The 15,678-nt window shown below is 48.4% G+C and overlaps 1 protein-coding gene across 1 annotated transcript; it reads right to left on the reverse strand.

The window, feature by feature from the left end:
- Positions 1-5,496: 5,496 nt before the first annotated feature.
- On the reverse strand, positions 5,497-6,510 carry GPR12 (G protein-coupled receptor 12; the record flags this gene model as incomplete). Its single annotated transcript, XM_082859252.1, has 1 exon — positions 5,497-6,510. Exon 1 carries the CDS (start codon positions 6,499-6,501, stop codon positions 5,497-5,499), a length of 1,005 nt encoding a protein of 334 aa, XP_082715378.1. The 5' UTR covers positions 6,502-6,510.
- Positions 6,511-15,678: the final 9,168 nt, after the last annotated feature.

Below are 15,678 nucleotides of genomic sequence, written 5' to 3' on the forward strand. Positions count from 1 at the left end.
AAACTTATTTTCAATTGAAAATTTGTTCCCTGGTGCTTTGATGCTATTATTTGAATTTTTATGATTAAAAAATTCTTAGATTTCTTCTGTAAATATTTTATACTGTGGAGATATTAAAGTTATCTATTAAAACCCACTTTAACTATGTACTTTAACATACTTCTATTGGAAAAAAAAATACTCTTACGTCCTTGGGCCGAAAAGAAGTACAGTGGATGTAATGACCATCATAACTGTTAACATTAATAGCATTTTTAATGCTGAAAATAACAGAAGATTACAGATAAATGTCAAAAATCAAGGTGAGATATTTAAAATTTCTCTGATTTGCCTGGCTAGGAAAGGGTTGCTCTAGGATCAGTTCAGTTGAATTTTAGGACACAGAGAACAGAAGTTTTCATCTCAGTTATTTCAAGATGAAATCATGCAGGCACACACAGCCCCCCAGATACAAACCCCATGTGTCATAGGGAAAACTATCCTTCTTGAAAATATGGAGATGAAAACCTTTGTTGCTACGTATACTCATGTATATATTGCATTGTTATATTAAGTTCTGAAAGAATTACCCTAAGGTAATGGTAATCCGAATTTCAAACAGTGAGGACACTAACCAGGAAAAAGTCTTTACTAGATCCTGAGAAATTCTAGGAAGAGTTCAAAGTTCAAATCCATTAAACACAGACTAGTTACCTTTTAACTTCTGACAAGAGTAAACACTTTAAACATATATATATAATATATTATAATTTAAATGTGTATCGTATTTATTTGTATTGTATATATAATTATATTTATATAACTTAAGTATTTATATTATAATTATTATTTAAAAAATTATTTATCCTTATCAGAGGTTTATATACTTTTTTTAAAGAACGCTAAAGGCGTGACAAGTCGCCTGTGACTCAAAGTATTGGCTACACACTGTCAGCATCACCATCAGCGTCACCTGGAAACTTGCTAGAACTTTAGCAACGCCCCAGACCTCCTGAAGCAGAATCTGCATTTTTTTTTTGCGGCACGCGGGCCTCTCACTGTTGTGGCCTCTCCCGTTGCGGAGCACGGGCTCCGGACGCGCAGGCTCAGCGGCCATGGCTCACGGGCCCAGCCGCTCCGCGGCATGTGGGATCCTCCCAGACCGGGGCACGAACCCGCGTCCCCTGCATCGGCAGGCGGACTCTCAACCACTGCGCCACCAGGGAAGCCCAGAATCTGCATTTTAATAAGAATCTCAGATGATCCGTATGCCTTTTAAATATTTCAATTTTGAGGATCCCTAGTCGAAATTACCAGTAATTTTTTCTGCATTGTTCGCCAGAGGCCAGTAGATCTGTTTGCTAATTCCAACCATGTTTTTACTTCCTTGATGTATATAAACTATGTTTGATGATTCTAAAAGTTCCAACCAGATTTTAAAATTCTAACCAGATATCAAAACCATCCAGTAATTATTCCATTTTTTAAAGGGGACAAGAAAGCAGTCTGTTCCTTCATTACACCAGGCATATAATCAAAATGGAAACATAAACGTTGTTTAATAAAACACCATCGCAGTCACTTACTTAATATGTATTTTAAATTTGAAATGGTAAGTTGTCCTAATTTCATACGATGTATATACTATCATGAAATAAAGTTAATCATTATTTTAATAATGGAGTAAGTAGTTCTCTAAAAACAAAAAGTTTACGACGTCTCCAAAATACTTTCATTTATTTCTCATTTTCTCTTTTACACGTGTTTAAATCCTGCTTTAAATTCTGGAGGACTCCAAGACTGTTCCTGCCTGCCAAGTCAGTGGAGGAATTTTCCCCTACTGAACATGACTGTTCCCTTTAGGCCTCTGGGAAAGGAGGTGCTCTTCCCATCACCCCCTCTGCCTCCAGGTACCAAGAGGGAAGACAGCCCCCTTTACCGCCAAGAAACAAACGTGACTGAGACAAAGAATCAGAGTTACAGGGATAAAAGGAAACAAAACCCAGGATAGCCACTACCTGGATAATTAGCCTTGACTAAGGATTCTGGTAAAGTAACTGAACTGTCATTGTTACAGGATAACTCTTTCTACTGGAAATAATACAAATATCTTGGTAGCTGAAAGTTTTAATCAAATGGAGTAAAAGATTACCTGCTAACCTTAGGACTGTTGGAAACATGATTGTTTTCTATGATGTTTTTAGTCCTGCTGCAAAGTTCACATTCTTGAACGTATATATGCATATATAGATGTACACACGCACACATACACAAACGTACACACATATATCAAGACGTGCACATTTCTTAATCATTAACCCCACAGAGACAAAGAAGCTCTGAGGAAATCACATAAACATCCAGAAATCTTCACAACTGAAAGTAAACAGTAAGAACATGTTACAATTGAATGAAAAAATCTCAGCTGAAATCAGATGTTTTAAAAACTGGAGGCAAAAGCAGCTATTTAGCTAATATTTGCAAGACCATTATATACTGATGTAAGTATATAACAGGAAGTTGAAAATAGTAAAGGAAGGGAAAATCTCTGCACAATAAGGGTGCCCTCGCCTCTTTGCATTAAAATATTGCCATGTGCCTCTGGGGGATGGCCTTGGCGCCAAACGGGGGAAATGCTTAGCGAAGAAGAGAACTGAATATAATAAAAACGGGCCTCGTTCCTGTAGGTAGGACCACGTTGATAGTCACAAACCATGTAATCTTATTTTATTTTTTTAAAACACTTACTGTTGTCTAATAGAATGTCCTTTTATTTTATTTTACTTTATTTTATTTTTTTTTTTTACTTTCTGTCTGCACCATGTGGCATGTTGGATCTTAGTTCCCCGATCAGGGATTGAACCTGTGCCCCTGCATTGGAAGCACGTAGTCTTAACCACTGGACCGCCAGGGAAGTCCCCCACGTAATTTTAAACAGGAAGCTTTATGTCTTAATTGTAGGACTAAAACCTTAGTGACATTAACATATTATATATCATTTCCCTCATATCCTGGTAGGCATCAAAGTTAGTCCCGTGCAGGGAAGGAGACAGGCATAGACTCCGGAAACCCTGGATTCATATCCTTCCTTTACCCTTGAAGCTCTGTGGCCTCGGACAAATTTCTTAGCCTCTCTGAGCCTCAGTTTTCTTAACTATAAATGTGTGTTTTTGTGAATACAGCAACAGAGCAGATAAAGCGCCCAGCATGGGGCCCGGCACACAACACGTGGTGAAAAACCGTACTTATTATGATCATTATAATTACTATTAGAGATATGCAAATGGCAACCACCATTTCTACAAAAACACATTTATTGCTTTCAAACCTCATTATGGATATTTCCCAGCTCTCGTCAAAACCAACTGACCTTAGCCATTTCTCCCGTGGAGATGCTATTAACTTTCAAGCGATTAAAAACAAACAAAACTCATCACATTCAACCTACCAACTCCATCACATGTTGAAGAATTTGGGGGTTTTTTGTGTTTTTTTTTTTTTTTTTGCGGTACGCGGGCCTCTCACCGCTGTGGCCCCTCCCGCCGTGGAGCACAGGCTCCGGACACGCAGGCTCAGCGGCCACGGACCACGCGCCCAGCCGCTCCGCGGCATGTGGGATCCTCCCGCACCGGAGCACGAACCCGTGTCCCCTGCATCGGCAGGCGGACTCTCAACCACTGCGCCACCAGGGAAGCCCTGAAGAATTTTTTAAAGGTTGAGATGGGTCATCCAGTTCTGTGGACTGAAAATCCTTTCCCACTTCTGAAATGTTTCAACCCTTCTCCTCTACCGTAAGTGACATAAGAGAGGAGGCACGGATTCAAGTGTAGGATCGATTCACACTCGCGCTGCACTGGGAGGTGCTCTGGAGAGAGGGCTTCAGCACGCAGGCTGCCAGAATGGACCTCAGACCACCGTGGGCACAACGTTTGGGAGGGACCAATGAGGTTAACCGATTACAGATGATTCCCCAAGGACCCTGAAATACTGGTCTTCCAACACCTGAATGGGTTAAGTTGATGGGCTGTCCAGAAATTCTCCCACTGGTTGTATAGACACAGCTATAAGTACACTGCAAGTGGAGGGAAGGTATCTGTGTCCAAAACATCTGTCTGTGCTGACAGAAATGACGATCAAACACAATCATTATACGGTATGTTTAAAATTAATTCTTCTGTATCATTTCCTTGCTCTCTGAAAACAGGCAATATAGTTTTTATTGAATTTAAGTTGCTTTCTGGTGAAAAGAAAGAAAAGGGGCTCAAATTTAACTTTTCATGAACAGCCATGTGGTCATTCTGCTTGTAAACTTACATAATGTAGCTGCTATACATCACAATCAGATATGTATATTATTTACTCACAACTTGATCAGTAAAGCAGGAGACCACTTGTTTCAAATGCATTGACACCACAGACAGTATGAACCAGAAATACTTGGTCTACAGTACGTAATACTGTTTATCTCAACCAAGAATAACTATTAATACATTCTTAGATATAGAGAAATGGGACAAGTGATGCTTTTCATATTTTGTGATATAGCTTTACATTAATTATTTTTGGGAATATACTAAAATCAATTTAATCCACTTTGAATAATGTTATTAATTTTTTTCTTTTGTTTCCTGAACACAGACTGTAGCTGAAAAAACTACTGTGGTGTACCTAATCAATCCTACTTCATATGTAAATCGCAACAAATTTCATATTTCATTTTAGAAGGACACATGGAAAAACCATATTGAAAAGTGACTCACTTGATTCTGGATATACATGGCAACATTTGAAACTAGCGGTCTCGCTGACAAAGGCAGCCATGCAGAAAGAATTACAACCATCCTAGGAGTACCAAAATAATTTTTGTGAACAGTAATTGCTGAAAGTAAAGAAAGAATGAAAAAGAATGGGTTCATGGTTTCAGTGTTGGTAACTTATTACTGAGTTCATGTTAATAAAATCATGTCCCTTCCAAACGTAAATCATGTAAACTATTTCCACTGGCTTCAGAGTGATTGTATTGTTAGATACATGCAGCACTGAAAATCTACCTTGATGTTTAAAAAAAAAAAAAAAAACGGTCTGGAAGAAGTAATGTCTCCATTCTCCTCAATAACTCAGTTTTATTTTAAAGTCCAGGTAGAAACTCTGGGACCAATTTACTTTTTATAATTTCATGGCCATGTCATACCCCTTCCTTCCCCCCCCCCCCACACTACCAATCTTCCAAACAATATGAAACAAAAACTCTGCCTCCAAATAAAATACTTAAAAAACAAAAAAAACCACCCCAAACAAAACGAAATTGTATTGAGCAAAGAACTCAATTGTTTTCAAAGGGTGAAAACACTGGTAACATTATTTTCACTTCAATCACTTAACTTATCTAAATAAATGCTTCAAAGTGCTCCTGTGGCTTCAGAGAGAATCCAACAGAAAGAATTTAAGGAGAGCATCTCAACCGCTTGGCCAGGCAGTGGGAGAGCTTGGTAATGCAGGCTCCTAAGTGGAGTGCCGCTACACGTCGCTGGGTGACGGCGCTCTCTGCGAGAGGCTGGACGGGATGCAGCCGCAGCAGATGAGGCAGAGCGCTTTCTGGATCTCTTGGTTTCTGAAAGCATATATGACAGGATTGATGATGGAGTTGTAGGTGGCGGGCAGGAGGGTGGCATAGGTGTAGATGGAGGGGTAGGTGTAATCAGCTATCAAGGAATAGAGGGTGAAAGGCATCCAGCAAGCAGCAAAGGTCCCCAGGATGATGGCCAGGGTCGAGATCCCCTTCCGGGTGGTCACGTAGTGCGAGGTGGCCAGGAAGTGGTGCTGCAGGGCTATCTGGTGGGCGTGCCTCATCACGATCTTACAGATCTGGATGTAGAGCTGAAGCATGAGCGCAAACATAAAGAGGAAGGAGATGGAGAGGATGGCGGCGTTGTTCTTGGTGAGGGGTCTGACCACGCTGCAGGTGGACTCGTCTTGGAGGCAGTTCCAGCCCAGGATGGGCAGCAGTCCCAGGCAGATAGACGTCCCCCAGAGCATGACAAGCATGACATAGGTAAACGTGACTGTCCTCTCCGAGTGGTAGGTCAGAGCGTAATACAGGGAGAGGTAGCGGTCAACAGTGATAGCCAGCAAGCTGCAGACAGAAGCTGAGAAAGAGGCGACAATCAGTCCAATGGTGACCAGCTTGGTGGCTTCTGACTGCAGCAGGTAGGCGAAAACGAAATTGACGATGAGTCCAATGCCGGCCAGCAGGTCTGCAAGCGCCAGGCTGCCTATGAGCAGGAACATGGGCGCCCGCAGGCTGGGGTTATGGAAGATGATAAGGACCACGATGGCATTTTCACAGGAGATGAGGGTTCCCGAGGTACACAAGACAATGTCCCACGGGTTGACAACCAGCTCTGGCTCTGGCTCCACGCCAGGAACCTGGGAAGAGACAGCAGCCGAGACGTTCCCCGCAGCTCCGGCATCTAAATAATCCCGAGGCAGCCCGCTTACATTGACCTTCAGGTCTTCATTCATTTTAACCCCCGTCCTCTTCAACGAAAAGACAGGCTGTTTAATGTTGAGATACAGCAGGGTGACAATCTAACATCACGCAAAACCCACACGAACAGAAAGCCAGCCCCTACTCAGATACTACCCCCAAGTGCCACGAGCTTCCTGAATTACAGACTGAGAGGGAATAAAACAAAAGCCAAAAACCCACCACAACCAAAAAAATGCCCTTTGGCGCTGGGGGGAACACAGGATGGGATTTGCACACACGAGCGTGAGCGGGGCGGGCACACGCGGGACCGCGGCGGCCGGTTTGCTAAAGTGCTGGGGACACACGTGAAAATCCGTCTCGCGTGCTGCAAAAGGAGCCTGGCACCGGGGCTGCCGCTGGGGGACCGCGCCACGGCGACAGGTCGCGAGCCGGGGCCGCCCTCCTCGGTGGAATGTTCAAAACTCCCCCCCCCAACAGCCGCCCGGCGCGCGTGCACACACTCACACCCCGGCCAGAACAAAGAGGGGTCCGGCCTCCCCCGTGCGCACGGGGCAGTCGCGGCTGGGCCACGAAAGGCGGGCGCGCGCGATGGAGGTGTGGACAGACACAGAGACAGACAGACGCCCATGCACCACGGCCGCTGCCCTGGCGGCGGGGGCGCGGCGGACGCGAGGGGACTCACGGGGCGCCGCGACAGGCTGCCCGCGGGGACGGAGGCATCGCGGGGGTCACCTTGGGCCGCCCAGGCCGGGGGGCTCCTCCGCTGCTCCCGAGGCGCGCGGGCGACCCGTGTGGCCTGTCGGCGCAGGGCCCGCGGGGCGAGGGGCGGCTGCCGCGCTCGGTGCTCGGCCGGGAGGGCGGGGGCGCGCTCCGCGCCAGGTGAGCGGCGGCGGCAGGTGAGCTGCGCGCTCGGCTCGCGCGCCCGGCTCTCCCCGCCCGGCCGCCCGGCCGCCCGCTCGCGCCACGCGCGCGCGCCCCCGCCCCGTGCCCGCCCGCGCGCGCCGCCGCCGCCGCCGGAGCCCCGAGAGGCCGGCGCGCGCCCCAGGGGTCGGGGCTGCGCGGGGCGCGGGGCGGCGAGAGCCCCCCAGCGCCCTGCGGGAGCGAGACGACCCGGAGGCGGGGAAGTGCACTGTCACCCTCGCTGCCGCGGCCCCTCATCCCACCCCGGCTGGCGGTCGGGGCTTGCACCGCGCGGGGGCGGGGCAGCGCTGCCCCGGAGCCCGGTGACCTATTTCGTTCCTGAGGTCCCCCTGCGGAGTCCCGTTCTCCAGCGGCCCGCTTCTCCACGCCTTTCCCTAAACTGCTACCTCCAGGGTCAAAAGAATTTGCTTAGGGTGGTTTTTCAGGATCAGCTGTGGGGATGGATACCGGGCGGAGCAGGTTAGGGAAGCAGATCTTTGAAGCAGGAAAATGCTCAGCCAGCTGTTTCAGAATTGCCGTTGACCACATCGCATTCGGATCCCCAAGAGGCCCCCTTCCGTGGGTGTGTCCTGGACTTGGTTTTCTAATTACTGTTCCCTGGAAACATTGGCTTGACTGGATTCATAGGGAGCTGCTATGTGAATCGTCATTTTCATCATCAAATTGCACTTATTAAGTGCTCCTTGAGCTGTGTTTTCAAATGGAAATCATTTACTGAGCTCCTACAGAAGCAGAGTGCCAAAACCCAATTCATTTAGGGACTGGAGTGGCCGTGCTAATTTATGTTTTCATTTTAACGCATCAGTAGTTTCTAAGACTAAGAACCTGATCGCCGTCTGCTTTTATGAGCCTGTCTCCCCTGGATACAAAAACCAGAGCACCTAGATCCTAAGTTTAAAGATGGGAGAAGGAAAGGCGTGATCTTCTGGTCTTTTCCCGTCAGCAGTGAAGGTTTTCTCTACTGCCTTTCTCCACAGCGAGGGAGGGGGTCCTGTATGAATAAAGACGGTCTGCAGGGCACAGGACCCTAGAACTGACTCCTTCCTACAGGGGCATCATCCTCTGGCTGGCCGGTCTTCCCCTGGGGCTCACTGTCATTCCTCACTCCAGCCCTGCAGGCTCATCCACCCGACTCCCCCTCCTTCTCCCTTCTCCCATCAATCAGCCCCTGACTCTGCAAGATCACCCCAGCTCTCTCTGCACGCCAGGTAGCAACTCCCAATCAGCAGTTCCGGGGTGGGGCCCAGATTCTGCATTTGCAGCCCTCTCTCCTAGTGATTCCGAGGCTGCTGGCCCACGGACCACACTTTGAGAAGCAAGGTTCTACAGAGTTGTAAGAATCGCCTGCACCTCACGGAGAGCCATCGGACACCGTGACTGCCAAAGAACCATGCTAAGGGCTGGACATACAAATTCAGTAAGACGTGCTGTCTCTCCTCACAGGCGTGTACAGTCTGGTGGTGACAGACAGATAAAAAGCAACAGTAATACCAGGCAGCACATGCTGTAATGAAGAGATGTACATCTTCCTCTCAATTTCTGTGATGATTCAAAGCATTTTTAGAATAAAGCGATGGAAAACCGTCATTTAAACAAACACACGGGGCTTCCCTGGTGGTGCAGTGGTTAAGAATCTGCCTGCCAATGCAAGGGACATGGGTTCGAGCCCTGGCCCGGGAAGATCCCACATGCCGCAGAGCAACAAAGCCCGTGTACCACAACTACTGAGCCTGTGCTCTAGAGCCCGCAAGCCACAACTACTGAGCCCACGTGCCACAACTACTGAAGCCTGTGCGCCTAGTGCCCTTGCTCCGCAACAAGAGAAGCCACGACAATGAGAAGCCTGCGCACCACAACGAAGAGTAGCCCCCGCTCACCACAACTAGAGAAAGCCCGGGCACATCAACGAAGACCCAACACAGCCAAAAATAAATTAATTAATTAATTTTTTAAAAATACACATAGGCTTTTCAGTATGACACAGTTCAAACCACCTGCCAAAATTTTAGGAGCCTCACATCAGCAGAGCAGTTTAGGGAAAGTGAACGACAGCGCCAACCAGACATCACTGTTGTCAATAACACGGAGATGGACCCTGGGGAGCCCCCAGGAGAGCTTACAGTAGTGGGATTTCTTCCCTCTTTAATGCGTTTGGGAAACAAGAAAAAAGAATGGAGGCTTGGGAAGGGAAAGGGTAATAGGTGGATGGCAGAGATATGTAGGTTTGTGCAGTTTTCAGACCCGGGAAGAGTTAAAGGAAGAGACTGAGAAAACTCACTGTGGGGCTTGGATGTGGCTAAATGGCAGACACCTGGGAGCCAGGGGCCAGGGTCAGCCATGCACCCACAGTCCTGCTGTTACCCCTTCCCCTTGAATGACTGCTTGTGACAAAAAGAAGGATTTAAACTTTACTCCAAATTTCTATGTTTATCGGTGTATCTGTTAGGATTTTTGTTGCCAAGGGGCAGAAACGCAATTCAGACCAACTTAATTTAAAACGGATGTTGCTGTCTGGCACGGCTGGGAAAGGTCCTGGAGAGGCTCAAGGCAGAGGAGGGGGAGCTTCAGGAACAGAGTCCCACCCGTGTGCTGAGGCCCTCGGTCAGCCCACCCCTGACGTTGCCAAACTCAAACGGTCCTTTCCTAGACCAGCATCTCCCGTGAAGCCATGAAAGTGCCCCCAGGCCGCCCCAGGCTGGCACGCCGAGACCATCTTCCCAGCTGGAGAGAGGAATTCCCATGGAGGACTCTGGCCCGGCCTGGTGTGTGCCCAGCTCTGAACCAACCGTGCGTTCCGACCGGATGAGGTAAGTCCTGTGTGGAGTCCTGCAGTGAAGATTCCGTCTGAACTTGGCCGAATGAGCGTTTCCCCAGAAGAAAAGAGAGGTGGGACGCCAGGCAGTGAGATCCCGAAGGAAGTCCTCCGTGGCTTGGAATTCAGCGGATCGGGAGGTTTCGCTCGGCTTTCAGGAATGAGCAGGGCTGTGTTCTCAATTCAGTCACCACCACACCCCCGCCCATTACAGGACAGTGCAGCAGACACCCTCAGTGTGCAACGTTGGTTGCCTTTTAATCGCTTATATTCTTCATTTTTTTCCTATAAATTTGGCAAGAAATCGTGTAGGAGGTAAAGCATCTTCCCTCTCCTTGACTCCTTTAGCAAGACAAAGAGGTGGGGGGGTGGGAAATTTACACCCCAAATTCTGCAAGGTGTGTACACGGGGTGTGACATGTAGCTAGAAGTGCCCTGGCAGCGGGCTTGTGAACAGTGAAGGAGAATGACCAGCTCTGTGTTTTCATCTCTGGATGACGCCGCCTAACGCAGGGCGGTATGGGGGCGGGTAATCGACGCATACTTCGCTCGGCAGTAGAGGTGACCTGTCCTAACTCTTGATCATTCTACATTTGAGCTCACGTTTCTGATTGCTTTTATAGTCAACCGAGTTTACGTCGATTATGTAAGGTCAGTGACACCCAGAAATTTGGATTTCATGGGTTGGTAAGTTTCCTCGCCAGCAGTAGCAACAACAAAAAGGAGAGACTGACCTGGTGGCTTTTGCTTTGCTCCATAAATTCATTTAGGCAAGCGAACTCCTAACTACTTTCATTATTATTTCATAGGAAAAAAAAAAGGCATTTTTAGGCTTTAAAAACAGGACACATCTCAAACGAAAGGATCGGGCTTTAAATGAAATACATCTTGTTTTATGAAAATTCACGGCCGTGTTCTGACTTTTTTCATTCTGCCCCAGCTGGGTGGAAACTACCAGAGCCCAGATTGGTTGGGGGATGGCTCTTGAGAACCACTGATGGACACAGTGATTTTGTAGCCACTCAAAGGGGGCCTAGAAGAGATTTAATACTTTTGGTCAAATCAATAGGGGAAATGTACAAGTCAAGTTTCAGACTGTACAAGTTTCCGTTTAGGCGCCCAGGTTACCCAAGTTTTGTTACTCGCCTCTCCAAGCTGATGGCCTGTGTTCCTGGAGCACCCACTGTGTGCCAGGCTCTGAACCACGAACTCTTCACTTCACCAGAATTAGAAAACACTGCTGCCAGCATGCTGGATGTTGTCACCACGGGGAAGTGGTCAGCCAGCTTCCTCCCATGAATCCTCACATAGTGACATTCATTTCTCTGAGGATTTACCCTGGTTTGGGGAGCTTTCTATTAACCAGGCTGATGTGTTTGCGTAAAAACGCCAACTATCATATAATAAATATTTACGGTCTCAGAAGCCAGGTATGAGCAGACCTGTGTGCCCTGGAGCAAGGAAACAACTTGCCTCTGTTTCCTGTTTGTAAAATGAGGATGTTAACAGCATCTATTCCTAGGACTGGTGTGAGTGTGACACGGGATAAGGGGCACGGCGCACTTATCCCAGCCTGGCGGAAAGCTAAGGTCTGTCAATGAGAGTTACGATTACTGGTGTGGCCACTGTTAGCCCATCATCTCCCTGTCCTCCTGTGTGTGCGGGGATCCGCGGGAACCCTGTTCTCTCAGCTGCATTGGCCAAATGCCTTGGCATCCTCTTTGGGGCCATTACTCACAAAATACCCAAAGTGTCAGGAAATTCTGTTGACTTTACCATCAAAATACACCCCGAATCCGTAACTGCCCAAACTTGGAAGCAGCCAAGATGCCCTTCAGTATGTGAATAGAAAAGTCAACTGTGGTACATCCAGACAATGGAATGTCATCAGTGCTAAAAGAAAGAAGCTCTCAAGACATGATATTAATGCATTTCAGTAAGTCAAGAAACCAGTCTGAAAAGGCTACTTCCAACCATTCAGGAAAAGACAAAACTATGGAGACAGTAACAAGATCAGTGGTTGTCAGGGGCTGGGGGAAGGATGAACAGGAGGAACACAGAGGATCCTTAAGGGCAGTGAAGCGACTCTCGTTGATACTGCGATGGTGGATACGTGTCATCCATTTGTCAAAACCTGCAGAATGTGTGACAGCAGAGTGAATTCTAATGTGCACTGTGGACTTTATAGGACGTGTCAGCGTAGCTTCATCAGTTGTAACACGTGCTCCACTCTGCTGGGGATGTCGGTGGTTGGATGGGCCTCAGTCAGCGTCTCCACCGTGACCCAAGAACTCCCTTCAGAGGGACATGTTCTTTGAGACACGCCCGTCTATAGGGTTGGGTCTGAGGCAGGTCCTGCTCGCTTCACAGCCCTTTGGTGTTTCTCAAATGACTTGCCTTGATGCCAGTGGAGGGATAAATGGCTTAGGGGCTGAGTTATGTTCCCCCAAAATTGGTATGTTGAAGTCCTAGCCCCCAGTACCTCAGAGTGTCTCTCAATTTGGAGAGAAAGCCTTTAAAGTGATGATTCAGTTAAAATGAGGGTGGGCCCTAACCCTAACCCAATACAACTAGTGTCCTTATAAGAAGAGGAGATTAGGACACAGACTCACACAGGAAGAGGGAAAACCATGTGAAAACAGGGAGAAGGCGGCCGTCTGCAAACCAAGGAGAGAGGCCTCAGAAGGAACCAACCCTGCCCATACTTTGCTCTCAGAGTCAGAGCCTCCAGAACTGAGGAAATGAATTTCGGTTTTTTTCAGCCACCCAGTCCGAGGCACTTGGTTGGGGCGGCCCTTGCAAACTAATACCGATAAGTATGAGCAGGTGGACAGATTCTGACAGGAAATCGAACTCTTCTGGGCCGCCTGAAATGGGTCTGGAGCAGAGCTTTCCAAACTGCATCAAGGAACATCACTGTCTACAAGACGCTCGTCCAAGGCCGAACAGCGTACCAGGTGCTGTCGGCACCCCCGCACGTCCCCTGGCCCCTCAGGGCACACCAGGCAGCTTCCAGAACCCAGCACGTGCATCTCCAGCCTGAGGACCTCCTCTGGTCTAGAGGCTGCTTTGCCACCTGCGCCGCAGGTCGGCAGTGCCGGGAAGTTCATGCCCCGGAGCATGACGGATGGGAATTGTATAAGTATCCCGCCTCCCTCTCTCCTCTCTGAGTCTCAGGACTACCAAGTGGCATAATTTTTTTAGACTGAAGAAGCCCCTGCAGCCCAGAGGATGTGGGAATTGCTCTGTTTATGCTGCCCACCCGGTTCCAGGCACGCCAATCCCCGCAGCACGCGAAGCTCCCTTTATATCCTGTTATTGTTCACAGATGTCGGCCTCAACCTCCCCAGTTTGTCTCCTTGGGGTTTAACCAAGGCCCCGGTGCATGTCTGCCTCTGACTCTCAGCAGGATTAAGCTCCTTACTCACGATGGGAAGGTATTAGACAGATTGCGCGGCCACAACAAAATGCCACGGACTGGGGGGCCGAAACGGTGGAATTTTATTTCCTCACAGCTCTGGGGGCTGGACGATCAAGGTCCTGGCAGAGTTCAGCTTCTGGTGAGGATCCTCTTTCTGGCCTTTTCACTAAGCTCCCCCATAGCTTTCCTTGGTGAGCGCACGTGTACCTGTGGAGAGAGCAAGAAAGCCCTCATCCTCTTCTGATTAGGACACTAACCCTATGGAATCAGGCCCGCACTTATGACCCCATCTAACCTTAATTACTTCCATAAAGGCCCCATCTCCAAATACAGCCACACGGGGGCTAGGGCTTCAGAATATGCATTGCGAGGACACAGACATCCAGTCCATTCATTACAGGTAACTGCTTCAAAACCCTGCTCACTGCTCTATTCTCTCGCCTGTCTCACTTCTCTATCCCTACCCACGTTTCCTGGGATCACACCCAAAACAGATTACTATACTGAATCTTTGTCTCAGGGTCTGCCTCTGGGGAATCCTAACCAACACAGAAAAGCTGAACGCCGTTAAGTCCTTCTAGGAAAATTACAGCACTTGGTAGCACGTTAGAGGCTCCGAGAAGTCTTCCCTAAGGAAGCATTTCACTGAGTTTCACCCCGGGCTTCACAAACTTTCTTAGCCTGGGATCTCTTTCTTCACCCCCTTGGAATGCCCTTGAACACGTCCCAGAATTTATTTGGAAACGTTGCTATAGGGTTGGCGAACGTCAGATGTGCATGCGGTTATTTTAGGATTGTTGCTGGAATGAAGGCTGCGGGGTGAGGTCTGGGAGGACCTGCAGGCTGATGGAGTCTTCAGTGGAGGAACGTGTGTGAGGGCAGAGGTCGGCGTCCGCACGTGGCAATACTGGCCATCAGCGCTAATAATTCATCCAAAGGCACTGGGTTAGAGGCCATGATACGAAGCCCCAGAAGACATGGGGACGTGACTCCTGCTGTCACCGGGATCACAGGGTAGTGAGGGAGAAAGGGGAATGAGCCGCAATTGCAGCGGGGTGACCTATGACATGATCCCCATCACGCGTGCTCTGTGCCTGGCCCCAGGGACGTTAGTGATGAAGAGAAGGGGTCATGTACCTGCCCTGGGCTGAGCGTCTAGATGCTTCAGAGATGCTGAAACCCTGGGTGTTGGCTGCGGGACAGTGTTTTATTCATCCGTTCCCAGGTTTATTAGAATTTCAGTCAGCCACCTCCGTGGCCACTAAAAATGCCTCCTTCGTTTCCCCCGAGACGAATCAGATTCAATGATGGTGAGATAATATCTTCAGTTCAACATCGAATTGCATGTATTCATATTCCAACCATTTAAAAGTGTTACTGGCGGGCTAATATTTGTCCTATTAAAATTAAGTGGCATGAAATTTGAATTAGCTCAATTGAATTCATTTCCTTCTCGAATGTATTTATCCATGACTCAGAGGACTCCGGGCAAAGGCCATCTTGGTTTCCTTCAATAAGACGCATTCGGCTCCGCGCTCCCTAATTTGGAGTTTGAAAGTCCCTCTGGGCCTGGAGGAAGTGAAGACTCTCCGCCGCCTCCTCCCGCCATCCTTAATCGGTTTAGCTGGAACCAGGGATAAAATGGTACCAGCTTCACAGAGTCTGTTCTGAGGTGACGTTAATGGACGCACATGAAGCCCTCGGTGCAGGGCCTGGTACACAGCAGGTGCTCATGACATGCTCAGGTACTAAGATGTTGTCGTCACTCCTGTGAGCCTGCTTCCGTTCAGACACAAGGACTAAATACCAGAGGGTTGGGCCAGGAGCCAGGAGCCCCGGATTCTTGTCCTTCGCTCGAGGGTGCCCTAGGCCTTGTTTTTTCCTCTGTTCCAATTTTCTGATCCACAGAGGCAGCCACACCTTTCCAGGTTGGAGGACGTGCTGGGCGTGGCTGCAGGTGAGCCTCTGGGGCTGTGGTTTCCCAGCCTCAGCAACCTGAAAGCTCATTTAGGACCCCAGGAAACGAGGACAAGAGTTGGCAGACTTTTCAATCAC

This window comes from Leucopleurus acutus, assembly GCF_964270905.1.
Source record: "Leucopleurus acutus genome assembly, chromosome: 18".
Lineage (NCBI taxonomy): Eukaryota > Metazoa > Chordata > Mammalia > Artiodactyla > Delphinidae > Leucopleurus > Leucopleurus acutus.